The sequence below is a fragment of the Gadus macrocephalus genome, chromosome 16 (genome assembly GCF_031168955.1).
Source record: "Gadus macrocephalus chromosome 16, ASM3116895v1".
Taxonomy (NCBI): Eukaryota; Metazoa; Chordata; class Actinopteri; order Gadiformes; family Gadidae; genus Gadus; species Gadus macrocephalus.
In genome coordinates, this window is record NC_082397.1 from 12,414,259 (window position 1) to 12,439,782 (window position 25,524).

At 47.2% G+C, this 25,524-nt stretch overlaps 1 protein-coding gene across 2 annotated transcripts; it reads right to left on the reverse strand.

Moving 5' to 3' along the window:
* Positions 1–335: 335 nt before the first annotated feature.
* Positions 336–25,524, reverse strand: inppl1a (inositol polyphosphate phosphatase-like 1a). 2 transcript variants are annotated; one of them, XM_060075695.1, is made up of 27 exons: positions 25,305–25,524; positions 23,904–24,051; positions 23,467–23,548; positions 20,912–21,058; positions 20,518–20,608; positions 19,895–19,984; positions 16,043–16,141; positions 14,379–14,529; positions 13,086–13,192; positions 12,302–12,404; positions 11,476–11,672; positions 10,543–10,660; positions 10,213–10,309; positions 9,870–10,008; positions 9,526–9,625; positions 9,184–9,272; positions 8,699–8,780; positions 8,490–8,579; positions 8,195–8,308; positions 7,522–7,698; positions 6,963–7,118; positions 5,960–6,044; positions 5,724–5,816; positions 4,840–5,581; positions 4,061–4,194; positions 2,199–3,658; positions 336–1,482 (listed from the first exon to the last, which is right to left on the reverse strand). In XM_060075695.1, exons 1-26 carry the CDS (start codon positions 25,407–25,409, stop codon positions 3,565–3,567), a joined length of 3,630 nt encoding a protein of 1,209 aa, XP_059931678.1. In that variant the 5' UTR covers positions 25,410–25,524; the 3' UTR covers positions 336–1,482; positions 2,199–3,564. The 2 variants fall into 2 exon arrangements, with proteins under 2 accessions (XP_059931678.1, XP_059931679.1); XM_060075696.1 differs by having other exon boundaries at positions 5,724–5,813; positions 25,305–25,521.

The window sequence follows — 25,524 nt, forward strand, 5'->3', positions numbered from 1 at the left end:
GCTGCAACCATGAATACAAAAGCAACAAAGCCAAACTGGTAAAAGCAACACATTGGCTCTGAATAGAACTGAGGAGAAATGTCACAAAACCATGAAACCACTAAAAGTGGAGTTTAGTGTATAGCCAGACTGAACAGATACTAGGCTACCACCTCCATAATAATCCACTATAGGCCTACAACACATGACACACAATCTTGGAGAGATGGGCACTGTTATTTATTGAAGATAACTAATGGGCCCAATTTTTAAATGATTACAAATGTTTTTTAAAGAAAAAGAACACCAAAAGTAGACACAGGGAATGCATCAAATAATTTAAAATAGACCAAATTGATTTAAGTAATGTTTAGATGAAGCAAACATTAGGTTTTATTTGGGGGGGAAATAACGTTGCATAGCAGTCACGTTCATTAAGTTAAAACAACTAAAGTACAAGCAGGGAGCTATAACAGTACAGTGTAGAAAATGGATGGAGAGAACAGAGCACACACAGACACAGAAGACACAGACACACACACACACAAAGAGCAATTGGAAAAATATTCTCTATATGGCAACTTAAGATGCAATGACACGCAGGCACTTAACAAAACTGCATTGCAATCACAAAACAAAGGCCTATTGCTACAGAGGATGGCCAGAGCAAATGGATGTCAAGTTGAGGAAAACAAACCTTTCTCAATTCACTGAACTAAATCACTTAACCGAAGTTATCCTAAGTAAGGTTAGATTGATGAATGTAATAGGTTGTGTGTGTGGTTTAAAAATAACAGAAGGAAGGTAAGAATTGTGGACACTATGGGTGTACTTTACCCAAAGTATCACAGAATTGTGATGAAACAACCTAGGTAGTTATGGATTATGTCCCTCGAAAACACAAAGCATGATTCAGTCTTCTGTTTTCATTGCAATAATGGCAGGATATTTAGTCTTGAAGAAAGACTTAACTAGCAACGCATATTCATGTGAAACAAAGAAAATCGAACAGTAAATTATTAAGTACAAATCCTTTTCGTTATCTTGTTTTGGTTGCGTTAATTTCCCTCCAGTTCCACTTTGACCTCTATTGAGAAGGTTTCTGGAATAGCGGCGCCACCTGTTGGTCAAATCCAAGAACTGCAAGAACATTTAGGTTGGGCATGGAATTATTTTTTTGGCCATTTTTGCAAAATTACTTGAAATCCTTATCATAACCCACTGACAGCCGATGAGTTAGAAGTACTGACATGGAAATTAAACAAGTCAATCATCTGTGGAATGGGCAGGGCTCGAAAAACTCCAGCCAATGATTTCCAGACCCACCGAGTGGCATTGGACAGTAAGTACGTCAATCAAACGGTCGTACTGCACTCCCCCTCCCCCTCCCCCTCCCCCCGCGCATGACCCCTTCGTGCACGAACTCAAAGCTCGTGACCCAGAGCAAGCTTCTGTCTGTTGTTATTTGTTATCCTGCGGTAGCTACCGGAGCTAGCTAACTAGCTAATAGAGTGGCGAAGTCACGCCCCTTCCGGTAGGGCTCATGGGACCTATGAGATTGAAAAATATGAATGGGTGTCAATGGAGAGAAAATAATTATTTTCTGGTCCCAGTCTTTATATGCCCTGGATTACACATATGTTGTTTGTGGATTTAAATGATAATTTTTCATGCAAAGAAAACTAAAAATGTTCGTGAAGAAGTTTGATAATTTTAGGTTTTATGTGAGGCCGCTTTGTGAACTACAGCTCTTCGCTGCTCTCGACGCATATGATATACGTCACCACACCCGCCCTTGGAACTCGGCACAGAGATGGCGATCTCTCTGCCCCACTTCACCGCTTTTTCCAAGGGGAGGATAAAAGCATCGAAAGAGGTGAAAACCATTATAAGTCGGGGCACGTGCAGAGTTTGTTATGCCAATGGGAAGATTGTCGGTCTTCTCCACGCCAGTCGCAGGGAGCGTGACGTCACATACGAGCCGTGTAGTCTTTCTCGTTGTGTTTTCTCTACAGCCTTTATCTGAACAATTGCACAATAAACGGTCGAACTCTTTGCATGAAAAATTATCCTTTAAATCCACAAACAACATATGTGTAATCCAGGGCATATAAAGACCGGGACCAGAAAATAATTATTTTCTCTCCATTGACACCCATTCATATTTTTCGATCTCATAGGTCCCATGAGCCCTACCGGAAGGGGCGTGACTTCGCCACTCTATAATAGCTCTCTTTCACGCATCTGTGTTCGCGCTCGTGCATGATTGCGCGTCCATGTACTTGGAATGGGTGGAGTCAGTCAGCGTTGAAGGAGAGTGGGTAGGAATATTTTTGAGTTGTGTATTTTCAAAATTTGCTGGCGTTTCGCAAATCCCATACCCAACCTTTACTTGCGTAAATCAATTCTGAAATTCAAGTTACTTAAATTCAAAGTCTGTTAAAGGGTGACTTAAAAAGCCTAAAACTCCACATCATGGAACTCAACAGCAAGTATAATAATAATAAGTAGATTCAAGGTTATATTGATCTTTAAATCATAAAGACGATTAATCATTCCTCTCTGGCCAAAATACAATTATTTGTTTTCTGAGGAACTTATCATTGTGTGAAAAGAAATGTGTTTGACCTTAAGAAGATCCGTTAGCACATAAAACAGCTTCTACAATTCTCTCACAGTGATGGTTTGGTTTGTTTGCTCAATAATAATCCCTTTATCTTGGAAAAATGGAAACAAAACAGAACAAAAAATACTTTGGGCCATAAATACATGCAGAGACACTGAATCAATATAAAAAAAAGAGAAAACAGACATAAATTTCCACTATCTGAATAACGGGATCAAAAGGTATCGTTTACAGTAGCTCTATCTGTGTGGGAGGAGGCCCCTCCTCAGGCCTGGCCCGGACCACCACCAGTCTTAGGCTGGGGGCCAGGCCTGGCCTCTGGTCACCCTCAGCTCATCAGTCATCCAGAGGCCAGGCCTGGAGGATTCAGAGTCCTCAACGTCACAAACTCAGGGTCTTCAGTGGGGGTGGGGGTGAAGGAGAGGGGAGGGGGTGTTGGCTGAGGTTTCAGACTCAGGGTTGCACGATGTTCCGTTTTTTTCTCCCGATGACAAACCCTTCACTCATGGCTGCGCTCAGGTTGAAGGTCTTCAACGTTCGACCGGGTTATCCTCGGAGGTAGGCTACGTTTCTCAGGATAAGCCTCAGCACACGGGGTATCGACTCCAGCAGGTCAGGCTTGGCGGTAAAGAGTGAGAGGGTCGGGGTTCGGGTAAGATGTAGTGAGATTCAAGTCGGCAGCCTCTCGCCATGTGTGAATGGTCCAAATGGTCCCGTGTCATTGGTAGCCCCGCCACCTGTCTGACAGGGGCTGACAGCCTGGGGGATGGGGACAAGGTATCGGTTCAACACGTGTCCACTGAACAAAAAAGAAACGAAGTGCAATTGCCTGGCCCACATTGACACCCAGTCCAGCTCAGTCCGGTTCACTCTGGTTCTGGGAGCTGGCGTGTTGCCCTCAGCTCGAGCCCTAGCCGTTACCAGATGGACAAGGGTCCCCCGTTGGAGGAGGCTTAATCTCATTGGTTCTGCTGCCTCAGGCTCTCCAGCAGGATGTGCTTGTGGGCGGGATCTAGGACCCCGGCCTCCTCCAGGTCCTCCTCGGTGATGTCACTGGAGGAGAGCGGTGTGAGGGGACCACAGATTAGACGGGCGGTGGGTACGATATTACAGAGGAGAAAAAAGATAATTTATGGAAACCATCCTTGTTTAATAAGAATGCAATTTGATATCACTTCAGTAAAATATCTAATATTTTATGTATGTATGTATGTATGTATGTAGATAACTATGTATGTATCTGAGACAGAAATGTGCATGCAAGCGTGTTCGATCGCCCGTGTCTGCAGCCTATATGTTGCACATTAGGCCTGACCTCTGCGTGCTTCTTGTATACATCTGAATTCACAGTTAGTGAATTTGAATAAAAGCGTCTGCTAATTGACTCAAATAGTGTACATTCTTGGTGTAAACCCATCCATTTTGAATCGTGGGCTGGTTTATAAGCATGTGCACCTGAGGAATTCCAGGTCGTCCCAGCCGTTGTGCAGAAGGCCCTTCTCATAGCGCTCCAGGCCCAGCCTCTGGAGCCACTCCCCGACGGAGGACTCTCCCACCGACAGTGACGAGCTGCTGCTGCCCCAAAGAGCCTGCAGAGGGCGCCAAAAACAACACAGTCAATGGACGCTCTGCTGGCCAGTCTGGTGTAGTTGTCTTTCTTGCGGGGATGTCAGGAATTGTTGTTTTAACATATGATTCTTCTGGTTGTGTCTGACAGGAACCGCACATTGGACTTGACCCAGGTTATACATTTTGTTGAGCTTTGTACTCACATTTTGTAATAGTTCTCAACTGTGTTCAAACCCAGAGAAATCAGTAGATTTAGTCAAGGTTACGGTCTGTAAATTTCACTTCCAGTCAGTCATTTAATAATCAGTAATCCAGTAGGGTCCTCATTTAGCGTTTCCCACAGACTCTACCTCGGCTGGCCGCCCAAGTGTATTAGCTGCTGCCAAAGTTATTCACCATCAATAGTGTTTCCCACAAGTTTTTAAACCAAAAAACTTGAATACAAGGTTCTTAATCTCTTTGTAGGTGCTTTTTTGTGTGTAAAAAAGGTCTGCCATAGCTTCCACGAACGTGCACATCGAAGTCAGTTGAACCTTTTATACATAGTCTGACTCCCACAGAGAGCGGTTTAAAGTCAGTTTCACCTTTTACACACAGACTCACTCCAACACAGAGGGGCGTTTGCTACAGCAGCTATGCTAACTAGCACTAGCTACTACATTTACCTCCTCAGGCGTGTCCTCGGCGATGCTCTCTGGGATGGGGTGTCTCGGGGGGAAGGTGCGGCACACGTCCAGCCCCAGCCCCAGAACTGGCCCCCGCATGAGGGGCGGGGCCGAGGGGGCCCGGGGGGGCTGTCCAGAGAACTCGCTCTCGCTCATGGTTTTGGCCATCTGCAGCACCGAGCAGGACTGGTCGTCCAGAGCTCCTCCCCCTCCCCCCCCTCCCCCCCCTCCTCTCGGGTAGCCCTCCCCCAGGGCGAACGGCGCCGAGGCGACGGGGGCGATGCGTACCTCGGCCAGGTCGGGAAATTGGGGGCGGGGCTTGGCGAAGGGGCCCTCCACGGCCATCTCCAGGGCGCCTTTGGGCAGCGGGGGAGGGGGGAAGTCCGGGGGCGGGCGGTTCAGAGAGCTCCCCACCGGGGCGGCGGTCGGGCCCGGGACCACGCCCTCCTCCTCAGGGCACGGCTCCTCGGTGATGGTGCGGACGGAGAGGCCCACTGGGGGCCTGCTGCGGGGGCCAGGGGGCCCGGGGGAGGGGCCGGAGGCGGGCTTGGCGCGAGGCAGCGCCGAGGGGGCGGAGGGTTTGGCCGCCGGGGCGCTGGCGAGGGAAGTGGACGGGAGGAGCTCCGGCAGCATGGCCACCGCGGCTGATTGGTTAGGGACGCCCTCCAGGATGTAGTAGGCGGGGTTGTTGTAGCTGTTCTTACACAACGACGGGTCGTCGGGAGACTCTGGCTGCTTGGACCTTAGAGACAGACACACAGCGGTGGCATTAGGAGGAAGTCTTGGGTGTGTGTGTGTGTGTGTGTGTGTGTGTGTGTGTGTGTGTGTGTGTGTGTGTGTGTGTGTGTGTGTGTGTGTGTGTGTGTGTGTGTGTGTGTGTGTACCTAGTAGCGGTCTCCTCCTTGGTGTTCCTCTCCCCCTCCTCGCTGACCCTCCCCAGCTCTGTTCCTAGGGGCTTGCGGCCCTGCGACGGCCTGCTTCCAAACACACAGCCCCACACCGCACATCAGCAGGAGCACAGCTTAGGCCCAGCGGGAACACACAGTGACGCTCGGAGTATAAGCGTCTCTGATCAGTATTGATATAGATTCATTGAAATATGAAAGGAGAGTGTACAGACTTGACGTATTCGTGTCCGGATCGGGGCAGCAGGGTGGATTTGCCTTTGGGACCACCGGCGTCGTCTTTATCCACACTGATCCACTCTGAGACACAAGCACAAGAACTAGCTCAGAACCCAGCTCAGAACCCGGCTCAAATCCAGCTCAGAAGACAGCTCAGAACCCAGCTAGTAACGCAGCTCAGAACCCAGCTCAGAACGCAGCTCAGAACCAGCTCAGAACCCAGCTCGGAACCCAGCTCAGAACCAGCTCAGAACCAGCTCAGAACCAGCTCAGAATGCAGCTCAGAACCAGCTCAGAACCAGCTCAGAACCCAGCTCAGAACGCAGCTCAGAACACAGCTCAGAACCCGGCTCAGAACCATATCAGAAGACAGCTCAGAACCCAGCTAGTAATGCAGCTCAGAACCCAGCTCAGAACGCAGCTCAGAACCCAGCTCAGAACCATCTCAGAACCAGCTCAGAATGCAGCTCAGAACCAGCTCAGAACCCAGCTCAGAACCCATCTCAGAATCAGCTCAGAATCAGCTCAGAACGCAGCTCAGAACCCAGCTCTGAACCAGCTCAGAATCCAGCTCAGAACCAGCTCAGAACACAGCTCAGAACGCAGCTCAGAACCAGCTCAGAACCCAGCTCAGAACACAGCTCAGAACGCAGCTCAGAACCAGCTCATAAACCCAGATCAGAACCAGCTCAGAACCCAGCTCAGCACGCAGCTCAGAATGTAGCTCATCTGAGCCCAAAAACGGTCCCTTTGCTCAGCAGGAAGCGTCTCTTGAATAACAGCTTTTTTTGGTATATTCATATCATTAGAAAGCAGTTAGATATTTGACCCAGAACCTCCCAACTTGGTGATAAACCCCCTAACCACTGGACTACTTCCACACCATATACACTCTATCTTCATACACAACACATTTATTCAACGGTTTATTCCGGGCTATTAAATGGACCAATGGCTGCGCGTTCCGCAGGGTCACATGGTACGTGGCAGCCTTGTTACCGTAGAGCCGCTCCCGGGTGCCCATCCTCTCGGAGGGCACGCGGACCCTCATGGAGCCGCGGATGTTGCCCGTCTCCTCGCCGCGGTGGGACAGGTACGTGTGGAACTGCTGCGGCGTGCTGCCGATCATCGACTTCAGGGCCAACACACATTCTCCTGGGGAACGACACACACACACACACACACACACACACACACACACACACACACACACACACACACACACACACACACACACACACACACACACACACACACACACACACACACACACACACACACACACACACACACACACACAAAAACACGTCAAGTCTCTCTGTGACACAATACAATCATGCTTTACATGCCTTAGAACACAATAATTGGTTAACATATTCGATCCCATTCCCTCCAAGGTATGCAATTGCACAAAACCAACAGTGAAAGGACTTAGTTAAATGAGTAACAATAATTATTCTGTATACGTTTTATTCATAACACAATAATTACAGTTAAAAATACATACATACTATTCTTCTGCTTACATAGTCACACACACAAAGCAATGTAACCCCACCATAGGACTCGTAGCCGTCCAGGGACTTGACGGTGAGCAGCAGGTGCTGGTCCTGCAGGTACTCGATCTCAGAGAGGAGGGGCTTCAGGGTGGTGAGCTGCTTATTGGACCAGCCCACGCGGAGGAAGTTGACGTTGTCACTGCTCTGGGTGTCGTTCTCATAGCTCTTCTTGAACTCTGTAGGGAGGGGTGAGAGAAAAGAGGGACACACACACACACACAGAGAGAGAGAGAGAGACAGAGAGAGAGAGAGACAGAGACAGAGACAGAGACAGAGAGAGAGAGAGAGAGAGATTTAGTTGAACCAAAGGAGGAAGGTGGGAGAAGAGGAGCATGGGGGAGATGCAGGGAGGTTATAAGACGGCATTTATATTGAACATAACATGGCAAAAAGGGGCAGAGGAGGTGCCGGGCAGGGGAACGCACAACACACTAGCATACTGACGGCCTGGGGATGGACAGAATGGGAGGAGGAGAGAGAGTGATGCAGATCAAGACGAAGACAGAACAATCAATCCTTCATCATTTCCTAATCCATCAGGGAACCCATTGAGGGGTGGGGGGGTCTTTGATTAAACCTTGATCATTATCACTTTTCCTTTTTGGGCAAATCGGTGTGCCCTTGAACCTCTTAGAGCCCATGGACATAGGTGTGTGTTTCTGCAGCCCTCACCTTCCAGGCAAGTGGAGTAAAACTCAATGAAGAACTTGGTTCTGCTGGCCGTCTTCACGATGGCCTCGATGCTCTCAAACTCTATGTAGGCCTGCTCCGAAGTCTTGGGCAGACCTGGGGAACCCCACAGATGAGGAGGAAGAAACAGAAACCATGGGTTGGACACGCAGTTAACAGCAAGTTTAGCAGTAAAGGAAAGGGTAAGACATACAGACACACGGACAAACAGATTTTGAAAGACCTAAAGGATCAAGAGACATTGAGACAAAAGGGACGTGTGATTTCAGCCATGTACCTTTCTTGGAGACAAACTGAGACGTCACCCCCACCTCGAAGGTCGCGAACACTGGGGAGTGGTCACTGGTCACGATGTCATCCGTACAGCCTGACACGACACAGCGGGAGAATATAACAAAAACGATCGCTTTCCAAACTGACTCACAGTGCTGCACTGTTGCTGCTACGAGGTGTGGTATATATGATATCCTGCAGAGCGGGTCTCACCGTAGGAGTTGCAGACGATGTGTGTCTCAGGGTAGGACTTCCACAGGATCCGGTCACACCACGACGGGACGTTGGTCCTCATCTGAGGACCAGAGAGGGGACAGGCATGGAGGTGTGAGAGAGAGACACACACAGACACAGAAGATACACAATGTTGATGCTAGTACGCCAACATCCTTTTCATATTAATAATCATAATAAAAACAATAATAGTATATAGCAATAGCAATAATAATAGTAATAATAAACACTTTATCCTGATAGCATCTTTGAAAAGCTATAAAGTGCTTTTATAACAGGAGACTCAGTACAGTGACATCGTTTGAGGGGACGTCCCTGGCCTCTGGCTCCACACAGCAGCAATAGACCGCGCCACCATACCGTGGTCATGACCCCAGTCCCGGGCCACCTGTTGGGTGTGGCTGCTGGAGGGAGATGGTTGGAGTGCGAGTGCGTATGCGTGTGCGTGTGTACTGCGGACCCACCCCGGTGGCCTTCTGCTTCTGCCAGACGTAGGTGTCCCTGGAGCCCCGTTCGTAGCGGTAGGTGGGCGGGTAGGAGATCTCCTCTTCCACTGCAGGGTTTCACACAACCAGCTTCTAATTACACGCTTCGACTCCAGAGAGCACCGAAACAACGTGCCCGACCAGTGTTTGCTCTGGTTCCTGTTTATGACGTGGTAACGACGTGGAAACCTTTTGTTTGACAAACTGCCAAACTGGGTGTCACATGAGCCACATAGCGATGGGGGATATAAGCTCCTGTATATTGCGCAACAACTGAGAAGAGAGGAATGGACAGACAGAGAGACAGACGGGTGTACTGACCGAAGCGGAGGAACACCTTGTTCTTCTCCCTCTCCAGGTTGAGCTGGTCCACCTTCAGCAGGGGGTCAAACTCCTTCCTGTTGATGTAGTTCAGGATCTCCTGCACACACACACACACGCACGCACACGCACACACGCACGCACGCACACACACACACACACACACACACGCACACGGGAGAAAATCATAATGAAAGCGATGAATCATCAAGTAAACATCGTAGCATCAGCAGTAAGAGAGCGTGGCAGACAGACTCGAACGGCGCAAAGGGAATTTCCTTGAAGCGTCAGTGGGTCAAAGGTCTGGATAACTCTGACTGGTGTGTGTGGTGCGAGTGCTCCACCTGGATGTCCATGTCCAGCCGGTAGTTGAGGTCTCCCAGCCAGAAGAGGTGTGTGAAGCGCAGTGAGATGTCGAAGGAGCTTAACTGTTTGTCGCCCAGCGACAGCAGCCGCAGGATGTCCAGGTAGTTCTGGTTCCTCCTATAGAAGAAAGCCACGGATTCAAAATAGCGGATCGACTTCAGGAAGCGCCTGTTTTAAGATGTTCTGAATCTGATCTTATTTGCAGCATGAAATGGTAGTCTGGTTAGATTGTATTTTAACAGTGCAGCATGTAGACAATTCTGGTTCTGGTGGTTGAACCTGTGTACGTGTGTGCACGTGTATGTGTGCATGGGTGCATACCTGGCAATCTTCTCATTCCCTGACGTCAGGTGGCAGTTGACAAACCCAAAAGATGTTCCGTTGAACATGAAGGACACCCCTACAGCCCCTTTGTTACCTAGGAAACGACCAGCAGCAATGAATTTGTATTTTGTAAAATCAGCAATAATCAGCAAGAACCCCAAGAATAAAACTTAACACATCACGTGTGTGTGTGTGTGTGTGTGTGTGTGTGTGTGTGTGTGTGTGTGTGTGTGTGTGTGTGTGTGTGTGTGTGTGTGTGTGTGTGTGTGTGTGTGTGTGCGATCGCATGTGCTTGTGCTTGGGCGGGAATGGCACTGCGGTCGTTACCCAGGGTGTTGGCGATGCCCGTCTTGACGCTGGACACGCCCACGTGGCTGATGCGGTTCTCGTGCTCGGGTTTCACCAGCACGGCGATCTTGATGTTCCACAGCGTCTGCACGGCGATCTGTCATCGCGCAGGAAGAGGAGCGCGTGTGGTCAGGGGCAAAGCACGCTCGGCAGACACTGCCAGTTTCGGCTAGTCTACCAAGGGTTAAAGGAAACTTTCCGTTGACGTTGATTCACCTTCCGTACATAGAAACCAAGTGTTGCTATGTACATGGAACAGCTTTTTTGTTTTACGGGGAAAAGCTTGTTCTGTTTGAAGCCTTACAAAATGAGAGGGGACCGGGAGCCAAGGTGATCCCACGCTGCAAATAAGCAGATGGTATTTTAGTGTAACTGTTTTTTTAGAAAGAGGGGACAGTTCTCCTTTCCCCCACAAAATAAAGAGGAACCATTTGAAACCAACTTTGTCTTTAGGTGCTTGTGAACTACCACACCACCAGGCCAGGGCGCAATATACTCATTGCTGATGGCTGGCCGTCGTCAGGTGACGTTTCTTGTTGGCCACATGTCCGACCGGTGTACACCAACCTCAATCAACCTTCTAGAGTGTGGTGTGACCCAGCATATGGTAGATGGTAAATGGACTGCATTTATATAGCGTTTTTATCTGAAGCTCTTTTCAATATTGCCTGACATTCACCCATTCATGCACACATTCACACGCCGACGGGGGAGTCAACCGTGCATGGCGGCCAGCTCGTCAGGAGCAGTTAGGGTTAGGTGCCTTGCTCAGGGACACCTCGACACTCTGCTAGGAGGAGCCGGGGCTTGAACTAGCAACCTCGCGGTTACCAGCCGACCCGCTCTACCTCCTGAGCTACCGCCGCTCGAGCATCATCCACTCAGCTCCCCCGAGCCGGACCCCCGACCCACCGGCTTGTACTCCAGGTCCGTCTGGTCCTTCAGGCCGGCGCGGATGGACTCCACCCACTCGCGGTCGCACATGGAGTTCTCCTGGGTCCCGAACACGTACAGGTCGTGGGGGATGGTGACCGTCATCTCGTCCAGGGTCTTGCCCAGGCCGCGACACAACACCCACGAGCTCATGGCCTTGGGCGCAGGAACCGAGCCTAGGGAGGGGTTCATACCTCTGGTTGAGTCTCTGACTACGGCCGTGGGTCATGTCAGGGAGTGAGTAGGTGAGTGAGTGAGTGATAGAGTGATAGAGTGATAGAGTGAGTGAGTGAGTGAGTGAGTGAGTGAGTGAGTGAGTGAGTGAGTGAGTGAGTGATAGAGTGAGTGGGTGATGAGTGAGTGAGTGAGTGATAGAGTGAGTGGGTGATGAGTGAGTGAGTGAGTGATAGAGTGAGTGAGTGAGTGAGTGAGTGAGTGAGTGAGTGAGTGAGTGAGTGAGTGAGTGAGTGATAGAGTGAGTGAGTGAGTGAGTGAGTGAGTGAGTGAGTGATAGAGTGAGTGATAGAGTGAGTGAGTGAGTGAGTGAGTGAGTGAGTGAGTGAGTGAGTGAGTGAGTGAGTGAGTGAGTGAGTGATAGAGTGAGTGGGTGATGAGTGAGTGAGTGAGTGATAGAGTGAGTGATAGAGTGAGTGAGTGAGTGAGTGAGTGAGTGAGTGAGTGAGTGAGTGAGTGAGTGAGTGAGTGAGTGAGTGATAGAGTGATAGAGTGAGTGAGTGAGTGAGTGAGTGAGTGAGTGAGTGAGTGAGTGAGTGAGTGAGTGAGTGAGTGAGTGAGTGGGTCCTACCCATGTTCCAGGTGCCAATGAAGATTGAAATCATGTCTGGCTCGTCTTGGTTGGAATGTTTATTTTTCATCAACTGCAGCAATTGGCAAAAGGCCTCGCGCTTCTGAAAAACATCACAACGACGCGTAATGATGTCATATGGCGGGGATTGAGAAACACAGACATCAATAACGGTCAGCTGGAAAACACTTGATAGCATGAGCACTAAGTTACATTACATTAAAGGGACAGAAAGACTTTTTCTTCGGAATCAATTCAGTTACATCAAGAATTCAACTTTAAATCCCATTGAATCATTACACTTATTACACTTTAGAAATATTTAACAAAGGCAGCCATCTATGTTTTTGAACCTGTTCTCTTTTAACAACAGACCCTTAGGAAAGCATTGTTTTAAACTATATCAAATTGCACCAATGTCTTCATGCGAAGATTGTACAGCTTCCTCTCCGCTATTGTGTGCAACAAATATGCAGGTCCTTCCCGTCACTTCTCTCACACACAAACACACACACAACCACACACACACACACACACACACGGTAGCTTCTATACATGCATTTGTAAGTAAAAAAAAGTGTTTGTCGATAATATGTTAGTGAACACAATTGTAAATGTATTACACTATAACATGTATTTGCATGACAGTATACATGCGCCCTTGTGTGTGTGTGTGTGTGTGTGTGTGTGTGTGTGTGTGTGTGTGTGTGTGTGTGTGTGTGTGTGTGTGTGTGTGTGTGTGTGTGTGTGTGTGTGTGTGTGTGTGTGCGTGTCATGCACATACCTTGGCACTGGCGAAGATGAAGTCTTTCCTCTGGGTCTTGTCCTTTTCCTTCTCAAACACAATGCCCAGCTTATTCTGGACCCGCTGTGACTTGATCAGCTGACGGACTGGCACACACAGAGGGAGGGCGAGCAGATCAGGGACAGGGAGCGCGGGAGGGACAAGAGAGAGGGAGGCACGTACAGAGAGTGAGAGAGAACCATGGGGTGGTGGTCAGGGAGCCAGAGGGAGCGTTGTATATTTAAAAAACTAAATTGACAAAGGGAGCGATCAATTAAGCAATATCACACGAGAGCATTGACCACGAGAGTGATACTGCTTTTGTACAACAGTTCTACAAGCACCAATTATTAGTTAACAGTAATAAGCAACAACAGATTATGATCCGTTTGTTTATTTAATGATTTATTTGGCTCCGCCAACACAAATAGATCTGCAACTGGACTGGGACTGAACTGTTGCCAAGCAACACCTAAACACACTATCTATCTAAGGTACATAAAGACCGTTGATACCATTAACGGTTATTAGAACATCTGTAAAGCCTAAAGGACCAAGTTCCTTTAGGTCGGGTTGGAGTCCCAGAGAAAGGCCTGAGTTCTGTCTGGGTTAGAGTCCCGACGTCTGTCTGGGTTGGAGTCCCAGAATAAGGCCTTTGGTTCGTGGTTAGAGTCCCGACGTGTGTCTGGGTTAGAGTCCTAGAATCTGGGTTAGAGTCCTAGTATAGAGTCCTAGAATAGAATTAGAGTCCTAGAATAGAAATTGACTAGAATCCGGGTTGGAGTCCCAGAGAAAGGACCAAGTTCCTTTAGGTCGGGTTGGAGTCGCGATGTGGGTACCAGAGAGACTGTTGATCTGATCTTAAATCCATTGCACTTTCTATTTTACTAATTTCTTTGCATATGTTTTCTTTTCTTTATCTATTATTATATTTTATGGTATGACAATGTTTATATGAGAAGCACTTTGAGTCTGCCTTGTGTATGAAAATTGCTATAAAAAATAAAGTTGCCTTGCCTTGCCTATAGTTAAAAGTCCCAGTGCTCTTATACTCTATATCAGCCCTCATTGAATGCCTCTTGTCCAATCAAATACCTTGGTCGGAACGAACTGTTGTCTAATAGTCAATAGTAATAGTACCATTGAAACATGGCAAAGACGTACAATATTCTTTGATTGACAATAAAGTTTGCAACGCTAAGTATAACTCAAATCCAGGTTGAAAACACAGAAGCAACTCGCAATGTGAATGTGTGGGTGTGAGCGGGTGTGTACGTGAGTGTCGGTACTCACTCTTGTCGTGGGTGAAGGGGGTCCAGTCCTCCTGGCTGTCCTTCACCTTCTTCATCACCACCAGTCTCCCTCCCTCCACGTCGACGGACAGAGTGTGTTTCTGGCTCTTCCCTATCTTGGCCAGCTCTGCCAAACAGCCATCCAGCTTCACCTGTGTTGGTGAGGAAATAAACACACACACACACACACACACACACACACACACACACACACACACACACACACACACACACACACACACACACACACACACACACACACACACACACACACACACACACACACACACACACACACACACACACACACACACACACTATGATCAGCTTCTGTTCATTCCCCAACAATAAGGCTGGCCCCCGGATAGCAGCCAAACTCTATGAAGCCAGGTTTGGTGATAATAAAAACTTTCAGAGAACATGCACACACACCCACTCCCACAGCCAGACCAACACATCCTTTAGATAAGAGATAAGAGAGAGGGGTAGAGAGCTTTTCCATGCGTTTACAGGGCATACCATGGCCTCCCCACCAGGGGGCATCTTAGCAGAACCACGTCAGGTTTTGAACCTCGTCACATCATATCTTAATCTAAAAATATATGAAAGGCCTGTTCAAACTGGATTTCGGCTTAAACTAATTATTAAACAAATGTATTTTGTGCCACCTTTCTCTTGCTCTTCACCCCACCACCACTTCCTGTGCAAACAGGAAGTCAGTGGCAAATCAGAGGAACATACCGTAATGACTAATCGCATCTCTCATGTCCTCCTCTTGGTGCTCATTCTGTGTCTGTCTTTCCTTGTACAAGTTCATTTTAACGCAGTGATCATACCCTCCACCATACCCTTCCTTTATGTTGCAACTGCGTCGATGTTCTTTTCCCCGACATTGATTCCAGGTGTCATCACATCCACACAAGGACACAGCATTGCTTGCGAACAAGCACTAACACAAACACAGCAACCAACAGACACAGAGGGAGGGGGAGGCTAAAAGTGCATCTTCTTTGTGAAGAGCACTTTTTGGTAGTCCTTGTCCTCACATGACTCACTAACGGCTCCTCAGTGAGGGGGGGAGGTTCATCCTACACTTCAACAATAAATGGGTTCATCTCAGGCACATTGCCTCAGTGCCACACTGTGTGTGTGTCTGTGTGTGTCTGTGGAGATGCAATTAATTGAGAGGGACAACAACATACCAGCGTGGAAGTCGTTGAGAGGATATTTGTCAATCGGGGGTATCAAACTAGAAGAGCAACTAGAGTCAACTGACTGAACTGTTGAGAGGAACAGTTGAGACCAAAGGCTGATTTCTATTTACTGGGCCTCAGAAGTACTTTCCTCGGGTGTTGTTTGGGTGTTGTCGCACACTGAAAAAGGTCCCCGTACAATGTGGAGGAATTGATGACCTCCTTGCCTAGTTTAAACTCTGATTGACTTGGGATGACTGTTGTATAAATGGAGCTTACCGCCAGCACGTTGGTAGTAACGTCTTGTCAAGCGAGACACAAGTACTTGACATTCATTCAGTTTCAATATATATTTTGAGGGTTTGTTGATAATCTGTATGCACCGCAAGTATCAAAGCAGAAGACCAGCAGCCCACAACATTGAACATCAACTATGTCGTGTGAATGTGTGTGTGTGAGCATGCGTGTGTACCTCAAAGGCCTGTACAGGGATGGCTTTGCTTTGGCGTGTGGAGAGAGGAGGCAGAGAGCAAGGAGACGTCAAACTCATTTCCTGGAGTGCTTTGAGAGCCTGCGGAGACAGAAGAAGAAAAAGAGAAAAAAACATAATTGTAGATACCGTACAATATATTCCATATAAACCGGTAATTAGGTGAGTGTTGCATGCAGCGCTCAACTATTGTTCTTCATAAGTTTATTCTTTCTTTCCTCTTTATTATTCCCTACAAACTTTGGGACCTATCTCCTTCCTCAATTTTTCACCTAGAGTCTCCATTCAAATTGTAAAAAAGTTCAGCATAGCTTGGAATCGTGCGCTTCTCTTCAGATTTCTTTGGGCTTATATAGACGGGAGACCCGACGTCATCCCCGGTCACGTGTGACTTTGTTGATATTAAATACTCGACCTGCGCATGCGCGATCGATAACATCCAGTGTTAACCACTGCCTCTTGCGGTCAGTAAGAATGAAATAGAAGTGTGATTCCTTACTGGAAAGGAAGCTATCTACTTCCACTTTAAGGGTCTATGTGGCTGCCATTTCATCCAGGCACATTAAGGTTGATAGCCAGACGGTGGGGTCTCATTCCTTGGTGACCCGATTTCTTAAAGGAGCCCAGCAGAGAGACCCCCCACGGGCTGTCAAGGTTCCCTCATGGGACCCATCTCTGGTACTTGGAGCCCTCCGTCTGCCCCTGGATCAGGCGCCACTGAAATGGCTGTCGGCAAAGGTTGCCTTTCTAGCGATGGCGTCAGCCAAGCGTGTGAGCGAGCTTCATGCGTTGTCAGTGAGTGAACAGTGTAGACGCTGGAACTCAGACGGCACAGGGGTGGCACTGTGGCCTAACCCATCTTTTTTTCAAAAGAGACTGCCTTCGGCCCACTATAACCAGGTCATAGAGCTAGCAGCTTATGGCCCCTCACAACCACCGGATGAGGAAGCTAGTTCAGCAGAACTACTCTGCCCGGTCAGAACCATGAGATGTTACATACAGGAAACTGCTGGTGTTTGCCAGTCTGATGGCCTGTTTGTCTGCTACGGGGGCCCGAGGAAGGGGCAAGCGCTGCCCAGACAAAGGCTTTCCAAGTGGGTGGTGGAGGTCATTGAGGAGGCATACAAGTCAAGAGGACTGCCTTTGCCTCTTAACATCAGAGGCCATTCCACCAGGAGTGTCTCCACCTCCTGGGCAGCACTACGAGGAGTGCCTCTAAGGGAGATTTGTGCAGCAGCTTCCTGGGTTTCAGCGTGCACCTTTGCCCGATTTTACACGGTCAATGTAGCTGCTCACCACGCATTGGCTGCAGCTGTTTTTCAGGAACCCTCAGGGCCTTCTGGTGGGTACAGGATTCCTCGTGACTACGTTGGTAATAACTTACTGACCTCTGGCGGTCAGTAAGAATGAAATAGAAGGAGAGTTACGTATGTAACTACGGTTCTATGAATTCTGGATGACCGCCAGAGTTCTCTGTCACTCGGAATCTTGCGAGAAGATTCTGAAGGGACATCTTGGAGAGTGACGTGGGCTTATATAGACGGGCGGCCCGACGTCATCCCCGGTCATGTGTGACTTTGTTGATATTAAATACTCGACCTGTGCATGCGCGATGGATAACATCAAGTGTTAAGCGCTGCCTCTGTCAGTCATCCAGAATTCATAGAACCGTAGTTACATACGTAACTCTTGTTTTCGTTTCATACCGGCTTTGTTTTCAGTTGGTCTAATTGATTTACGTTGACGCTGGAGCGGCAGGATGTTCAGCAGTGTTCCCAGATTGGGTGGTTTTTCCCGCTCTATTCGGCTACTTGGGCTACACACACACACACACACACACACACACACACACACACACACACACACACACACACACACACACACACACACACACACACACACACACACACACACACACACACACACACACACACACACACACACACACACACACACACACACCAGCAATGCAGGGCAATACATTTGACCTTTCAGATACTTCAGTTCAATTCATTTTACATGTCTGCATTTTTAGCATTGCTTTGCGCTTTTCAGGAACCCTCAGGGCCTTCCGGTGGGTACAGGATTCCTCGTGACTACGTTGGTAATAGTCATCCAGTGTTAAGCACTGCCTCTGGCGGTCAGTAAGAATGAAATAGAAGGAGAGTTACGTACGTAACTACGGTTCTATGAATTCTGGATGACCAGAATTCATAGAACCGTCACTTTATTTGTTTTCCAAACATTTACTTTTTCTTAAATGGTGTGCATGTTTACATTGTTTACTCCATTAAGACTTTTGAACTTTTGTTTTTTTCTTCACTTGATTTAAGCCATTTAACGTTTCTTTATGTCTTAATCTAGGTGGCTTTATTAAAAAATATTTTCAACCTCACTTTGTACTACAGCACTCACCGCATTTTATGCAGGAAATGCACTTTCTAGTTCATATTATATTATCTTAATCTGTAACACACGGTGCTGGAGTATGAACATTAGCAGGGGTGCTCCATACACAAACACTGTGCATGAAAAGGATGGAGTGAAGGAGAAGAGAGAAGGCCCTTAGACGTATGGTAGTTATGGGATCAACAGAGATCCTCAGCGGGGGCCAGAGACAGTGCTATTGTACGGCCAGATTCGTACTTTCTGCGTCTGCACGTCCACGAGACTCTGCCTGAGTCTGTGTGACGGAAAGCTCGTCATCCGCCCAAACAAACCACTGTGTCGGGATTGTGTAAAGAAAACAAAAGGCACCATTTCCTTTTTCCTGGATGTGCTCTAGGAAGAGCCGTGGCGGAGTGGAGTTGGACACATTTAGCGGTGAGGGGGGGGAGGGGGTGAGGGCATTTCCTTCCCTCTGAGATTCAAAAGGGTTGAGAATGGTTTGTCGATCTCAAATGCTTGGTATGTTAAGGGTAATTAGGACAATTTAAATATTGAAATTACAACAATTGGTTGGTAATCTACTGTTGCACAATCTTCCAGCTTCTCAGCTTCTAAGAAATTCTGCACAAGGACATCAATGCCGTTACTACCTAGAGCATAATTATCATAAAATGTAAAACATATTGCATGTAGAACTTTCCAGGGTTATTTCAATGGCTATAAGAGGGATGGAATTCCCCTCCCCCCCCCCCCCCCCCCCCACAACAAAGACCTCCCAAGGTCATCTCCCCTCGACTTGCCATACTTGTCCACTTGGACAGTCCGGTGACAGAATTACAGCAGAGGGGATACAGGGGCGAGCAGGAAGGCCGTATGTCATCAGCCAGTGGCCTGCCCTGACAGACGTGGTGCAGAGGTGGAGTTTGGAGAGGGAGAGGTATCTCAGCTATGTACACTCACTGGAGCTCGGCCCCACCGACGACACGGACGGAGAATAGGCTTGACTAGAGTCGTTTGGAACAACGGGCCATGGCGCTGTGGATAGCATTCGAAAGTATTGACAACCTGATTGGTATGTTTTTCTTCAATTCTAATAATTCAAACAAGATCTTAAACATCTTACAGCCACCTCTTTAAGTCGACCAGTGGACGGGATGAAAATAATAACTCGGATTTGGGATTTCGTAAAGGGGAAGATTACAGGGAATAACGATTCACTATTTTAGATTGTCCTCCTTGATAGATGATAGGCTTTGGTGTCACAAACAAACAATCCTGGACCTTGAACCAACAACCTCTACATGGATGAGTACGGGTTATCTGACTGTTGAGTGTTTGTGTGCCTGTATGACTGAGCTGGAGAGACTGAGAGATAATGAAAAATGTCTCTGAGAGAGAGCAAAAGGGAGAGAGGGTGCAGGCAAAGGTCAGGATCTGGTCGTGTACCTTCTTCTCTATGGACGACAGCAGGTCTTTAAGGATGGCCAGTTTGGTCACAAGGTTCTCGAGCTCCTGGTCTCCACCCTGATTCACAGACTGGTGGACAGAAAAAATAAACAAACATCTGGTGGATGGTGTAGAGGAGAAGGAAAGAGATAACAGATAAAATAGAAGAAATCTGTTTAGGAGGAAAGTAAGATGTGCATTATGGCCAAGAGGAAAACAAGAGAAACACACACAAACTCCAAGGACTTGCAGTGGCCTCGTGATTCAAACACACATGCCTATGGCCTACCCAATAGGCATGTGTGCATGTGTGTGTGTGTGTGTGTGTGTGTGTGTGTGTGTGTGTGTGTGTGTGTGTGTGTGTGTGTGTGTGTGTGTGTGTGTGTGTGTGTGTGTGTGTGTGTGTGTGTGTGTGTCATACTAGCATTTGGGGAAGCTAAAGTAAAGCGTGATAGCACACAGACGTGACCCCACACACAGAAAACAAAGAGACCTAGTTTGCGACTCTTTTTGTGACTCAAGTTTCAGACCAACCGGTTTCTGACTTCCTCTAATAAAAATAATATCAGAAGACATAGTTTGAAATATCTTGGGAAAAGTAAGTAATATTCTACATGGCCTACCTGTTGGATCATCTTGGAGACCATGAAGGCACTTTGCTGATCGAAGACCTTGGAAAGGATCTCCAGGCCAGACAAAACCTTATCCACCTCCCTGTTGGAGGGCAACATGTGAGTGTGAGAGGAGGAGCGGGAATGAGTTCAGTGGGTTCATATAACTGAATAATGAAAATAAATTCAGAACAATCTCAGTTAGAAGTAAGAGACACAGTTTACATTTTTATGTGTGAATATTTTGTTGAAATATATATATACTTTTTTTTTCTATATCCTGACTGGTTAATGCTCTACCTGCTCAGGTCAAGTAATAACACCCACTCTTCTTCTATTTAAGTCTGCTTTGCATCCCTAAGTCTGCTCTGCATGTAGACATTGGGTGTTTCCGCCGTTGGCTCACCCGTTGAGGCGCTTGCAGGAAGAGACCAGGGTCTTGTTGAGGTGGGGCAGGGCGCAGGCCCCCTGCTTGACTGCTTCCAGGTCAAGAGCATAGCTGCCCTTCAGGTACTCATGGGAAATGGTGCTAAGACCGTTAGCCGCCGGAGGGCTAACACATACAGAGACAGAGGCAGACAAAGTGTGAATGCAAGTCAACTCGAAAAAACATAAAAATATAAGTTTGAAGAGGTCCTCAGACATTGACAATCTGATTACAAATACAAACAACAATCAGAGAAAGAACTCAGTCGTGAGTTGTTTCTGTTGTAAGGAAATTCCACACTGAGAGACTTTTAAGATGGAGACATTTACACTTAAGAGATATGTGGGCGTATGTTGTACCAAAAAGTGGAGCAACTCCAGGACCTTTTAAAGGATTCGGTTACTGTATTTACCTTCAGAGCAGAAATAAATAATTGCTGGAAGCCATAGAAATGTTGCGTGTTTTATATTTAGCATGTATAAAGTGCATCTGTGGAGTCAGGAATTCCAAACCCTTCAACTTCCTCTTTCAAAAATCAGACTCAGCCACTGCCTGAAAAAAAACGCTGACAGTCCGACCCACATATATTAACATTGATTTAGATTGGATAAGCCCTTATTCTCTCCCTTGAGAAACATTTGTAGTGGGCATTCTACAGAACACAGGGGCTATAGCAGCAACCAACCTCTATAGACTAGGGCCCGACCGATTAATCGGCCTGCCGATTTAATCGGCCGATTATAGCCTTTTTGAAAATAATCAACATCTGCCAAAAAGACTCAGATTACAACCTATTTTTATTATTTTTTTATTATTATTATTATTTTTTTAGAAATGTTATTGCGCTTAGTATCCTGCAGATTGCGCTCCTACTCGCCTTGCTGACTAACAACTTTAGCTGGAGTAAAAAAGAGGAGATGGAATTTTACCGTACAACATGAAAGCACGCTCGCTCAGGCAGCTGCGCGCTCACCTCACCAATGTACACAAGACGCGTTGTTTGAGCATGTTGTGCCTGTTTTTCTTTAGGTCCCAGGCCATGTTAATTGGTTATACTGTAGACTCTAACGGTGAGACCATACTGCTCAGCACGCACGTGTTAGTCACTGCTCACGAGCGCAGCACATTGGGAGTTAGTTATTTATTTTACATTTTACATTACACTCATTTTTGACTGTAAATGTATTCTAAAACACTCAAAGGTTCTGCATTCAATTCACATATTCGTCAAAAGTGTTTAAAGTATATTTAAGGTATCAAAAACTACGTTTTATATGCTTTTTTTTTTTTTGTTTTTAATCGGCCGATTAAATCGTAATCGTAATTTTTCTCTGAAAATAATCGGCATCGGCATCGGCACTCAAAAATCAATATCGGTCGGGCCCTACTATAGACACACAATATGTTTGCATATATGGACAATCAAACTTACAGTTAGCCTTCAGTAACACACAAAAATCCATATCCATCAGAACATAGACACCAAGAGTATTGCATGATGCCAAAATAAAAAGCTTTAACATTAAATACAGCACATAGGCCCTACTCCAAGATATTACATTTCCCCCCTGATAAAAAAAATAACGTTTCAGCCCCTTGATTCACCCCCACACTTGATCTCTTAATGATCATCTTGTTATGCAGTTTCTGGCCGTCGTCAAAACTTGTGTTTTGGCATCGATAATCGACAGAACAGACAGACCCACACATAGACACACACACAAATATGTACAAGAAAGCATGAACGCATGCATACACACAGTGTGTGTGTGCGTGCATATGTGTGTCCGCCATACGCACACACATACACAGGCATGCACACACAAACACACAGCAAAAGTTGCTTTGTCAGCTACGGTTCGTTTCACAAGCATATTGTCGCCAGTTCATCAATTTCCATAAAAGAGTAACATCATCAGCCTACAGCAGGGCTATCTGATAAGGGAACAGCTTCTGGCCGGTGTGGTGATGTTATTCAATCTTTGTAAACTTAAGGCTCCCCAAAGGGAGAGGTTTGGTGGGCCAAACACATGCCATAAAGAAGGCAGATCTACCAAGCCAACACAAAAATACACACCCACACAAACCCCCTTCCAACAGGCCCTTTATTATCTGTGCAATGTGGTTTTCAACAGGATGTGGTGTCTGCCTTCAGAGAGGGGGGTCTCCGGCAGAACGGAAGACTTGTGAATGCATGGAGACAGCCGAGAGCGAGAGAATGTGCGAGGGGTCGAGAGAGAGGTAGAGAAACAGAGAGACATTGATGAAAATGAATGACAATGTGTGTGTGAGTGAAACGAGGACATGTAAAAGGTGTATTCATCATTCATCATTCATTCACCATGCCCCCACCATCGCATGGCCTGTGTTGCTACTTGCTACACAGCCTGACTTCTATGCTTAGCATATTACCAATGTTTTCTTTACCACAAAATCTTTCGCTAGCAGATACACAACGGCACCTATGCAACAACTCATCTCAGGTAGGTATCTCTTTACAAAACATGTCATTGGTTTGAAGGGGGTGGGGATACCTCTCAGTGGGTGTTTCTGGTCCAGTGGGGGTGGAAGTGGAAGCAGAGCGGGGTGGGAGGGGGGGCTTCTCATCCTCCCCATCTGTCAAAGGGACAATCGGAAATTAAACATCTCAGGATCAATTGCAGAGCAAAGGAAGTCAAAGGTGTGTGTGTGTGTGTGTGTGTGTGTGTGTGTGTGTGTGTGTGTGTGTGTGTGTGTGTGTGTGTGTGTGTGTGTGTGTGTGTGTGTGTGTGTGTATGTGAGTGAGAAAGACAGAGTGAGGGAGAAAGATCAAGATGGAGAGAGAGAAGGAGACACTGAGACATGAGAAATTTAGAGTGAGATAAAGAGAGCAAGAGAGAGAACAGAGTCAGACATACACAAAGAGAGATGAGAAAGAGAGATAGAGATACTTGCACAGTTGATGGAACAGGGAGAGAGTATTAGTATGCACCTGAATAGTCCCGGTCATCGCTGAGTGCACTCTCTTCTCTGTCCACAGGGTAGAGCAGAGTGGAGACCAGACCTTGGCTGGGCTGGAGGTACAGCAGCACCAACTCTGGCAGGGTCTTGAACCGCTTCGGCTGAACACCCTGAGACGTCTGAGAGGGAGGGAGGGAGGGGGAGGGAGGGAGGGGGAGAGGGAGAGAGAAAAAGAGAGAGAGGGAGAGAGAGAGAGAGGGAGAGAGAGAGAGAGAGAGAGAGAGAGAGAGAGAGAGAGAGAGAGAGAGAGAGAGAGAGAGAGAATAAAAAAAGAGATGAAAAGACAATGATGAAATAAAGAGATTAAAAACTAAATGGAATGAGAGATCAAAATATTCATACAAAAAAAAACTTTTTTGTTTTTTACCTTAGCGATAACATAGAAATATCACCTGATTGAAGTAAATCGTGATCCTGATCATGAAAACAAAACATTAAAAGTTGCCATGACATTCCTCAGGCCTTGAACACTACAGTGGGCTTTTGGGGCTGTACGTGGCGTGCAAGCCAATCCAGCCCAAGTGGAGCCAGAGGCGCTTTAAAGGCTTGTGACTAACGGAGGACTGTGGCTTCACCCAGACATCATCACAAGCTGCTCCGACATACGCCTGCACTGGGGCGGCAGGGCGAGGTGCTGCTGCTGGTGGTGGTTCATAGATAGATTAAGGACAGTGTGTGTGTGTGTGTGTGTGTGTGTGTGTGTGTGTGTGTGTGTGTGTGTGTGTGTGTGTGTGTGTGTGTGTGTGTGTGTGTGTGTGTGTGTGTGTGTGTGTGTGTGTGTGTGTGTGTGTGTGTGCAAAAAGAACTGGGGGGGACTTCACAGCTGTTGGGCACAAAGCACAATGAGACAGCTGTGTGTGTGTGTGTGTGTGTGTGTGTGTGTGTGTGTGTGTGTGTGTGTGTGTGTGTGTGTGTGTGTGTGTGTGTGTGTGTGTGTGTGTGTGTGTGTGTGTGTGTGTGTGAACTACAAACATCAGCACATGCCTGCTGCTACTAAAGCGTGCTGTTTTTTCTGTGCACACTGTAATACACTTACATTTACCCCACATATATACAGACAGCCAGCCACGCCCACCACTAGTGTGACCCGATGAGGAGGCCACAGAGATGCAGAGCAGTCTCACAAGGCAGTGTGTGATTGGGTCCCACAGACACAACACCATCAGCAAAACAGCGTGAGCATGCGCATGACTTATCAAGAAGACGTATCCGTGGAGACTAATCTGGCACTGATGAAGAAGTGATATTGCCGCATCTACCAAATGCCTTGTTTAAAGTGATTGTCCTTACGTTCAAAAGCTTGACCACAGACAACAGTTCTAGCAATTGGCTGTGTGTGTGTCTGTGTACGTGTTACATCTGTGTGTTATACCTGGACAGCTAGAAAGCCCTCTTCATCTGGGAGGATCCGGTATGTGTGGACATGCTTCTGAAACCTGGAGAGCAACCCAAAGGAGACATAAAAACATGAGGTCATTGTTCCATCGGGCCTTCATGGAAATTCCTTTATCGAATGATGTGTGTGGGTTGTGTTAGTGTTAGTAGTGACAGTTTGTGGGCGTGCGCGCGTGCATGTGTGCGTGTGTGTGTGT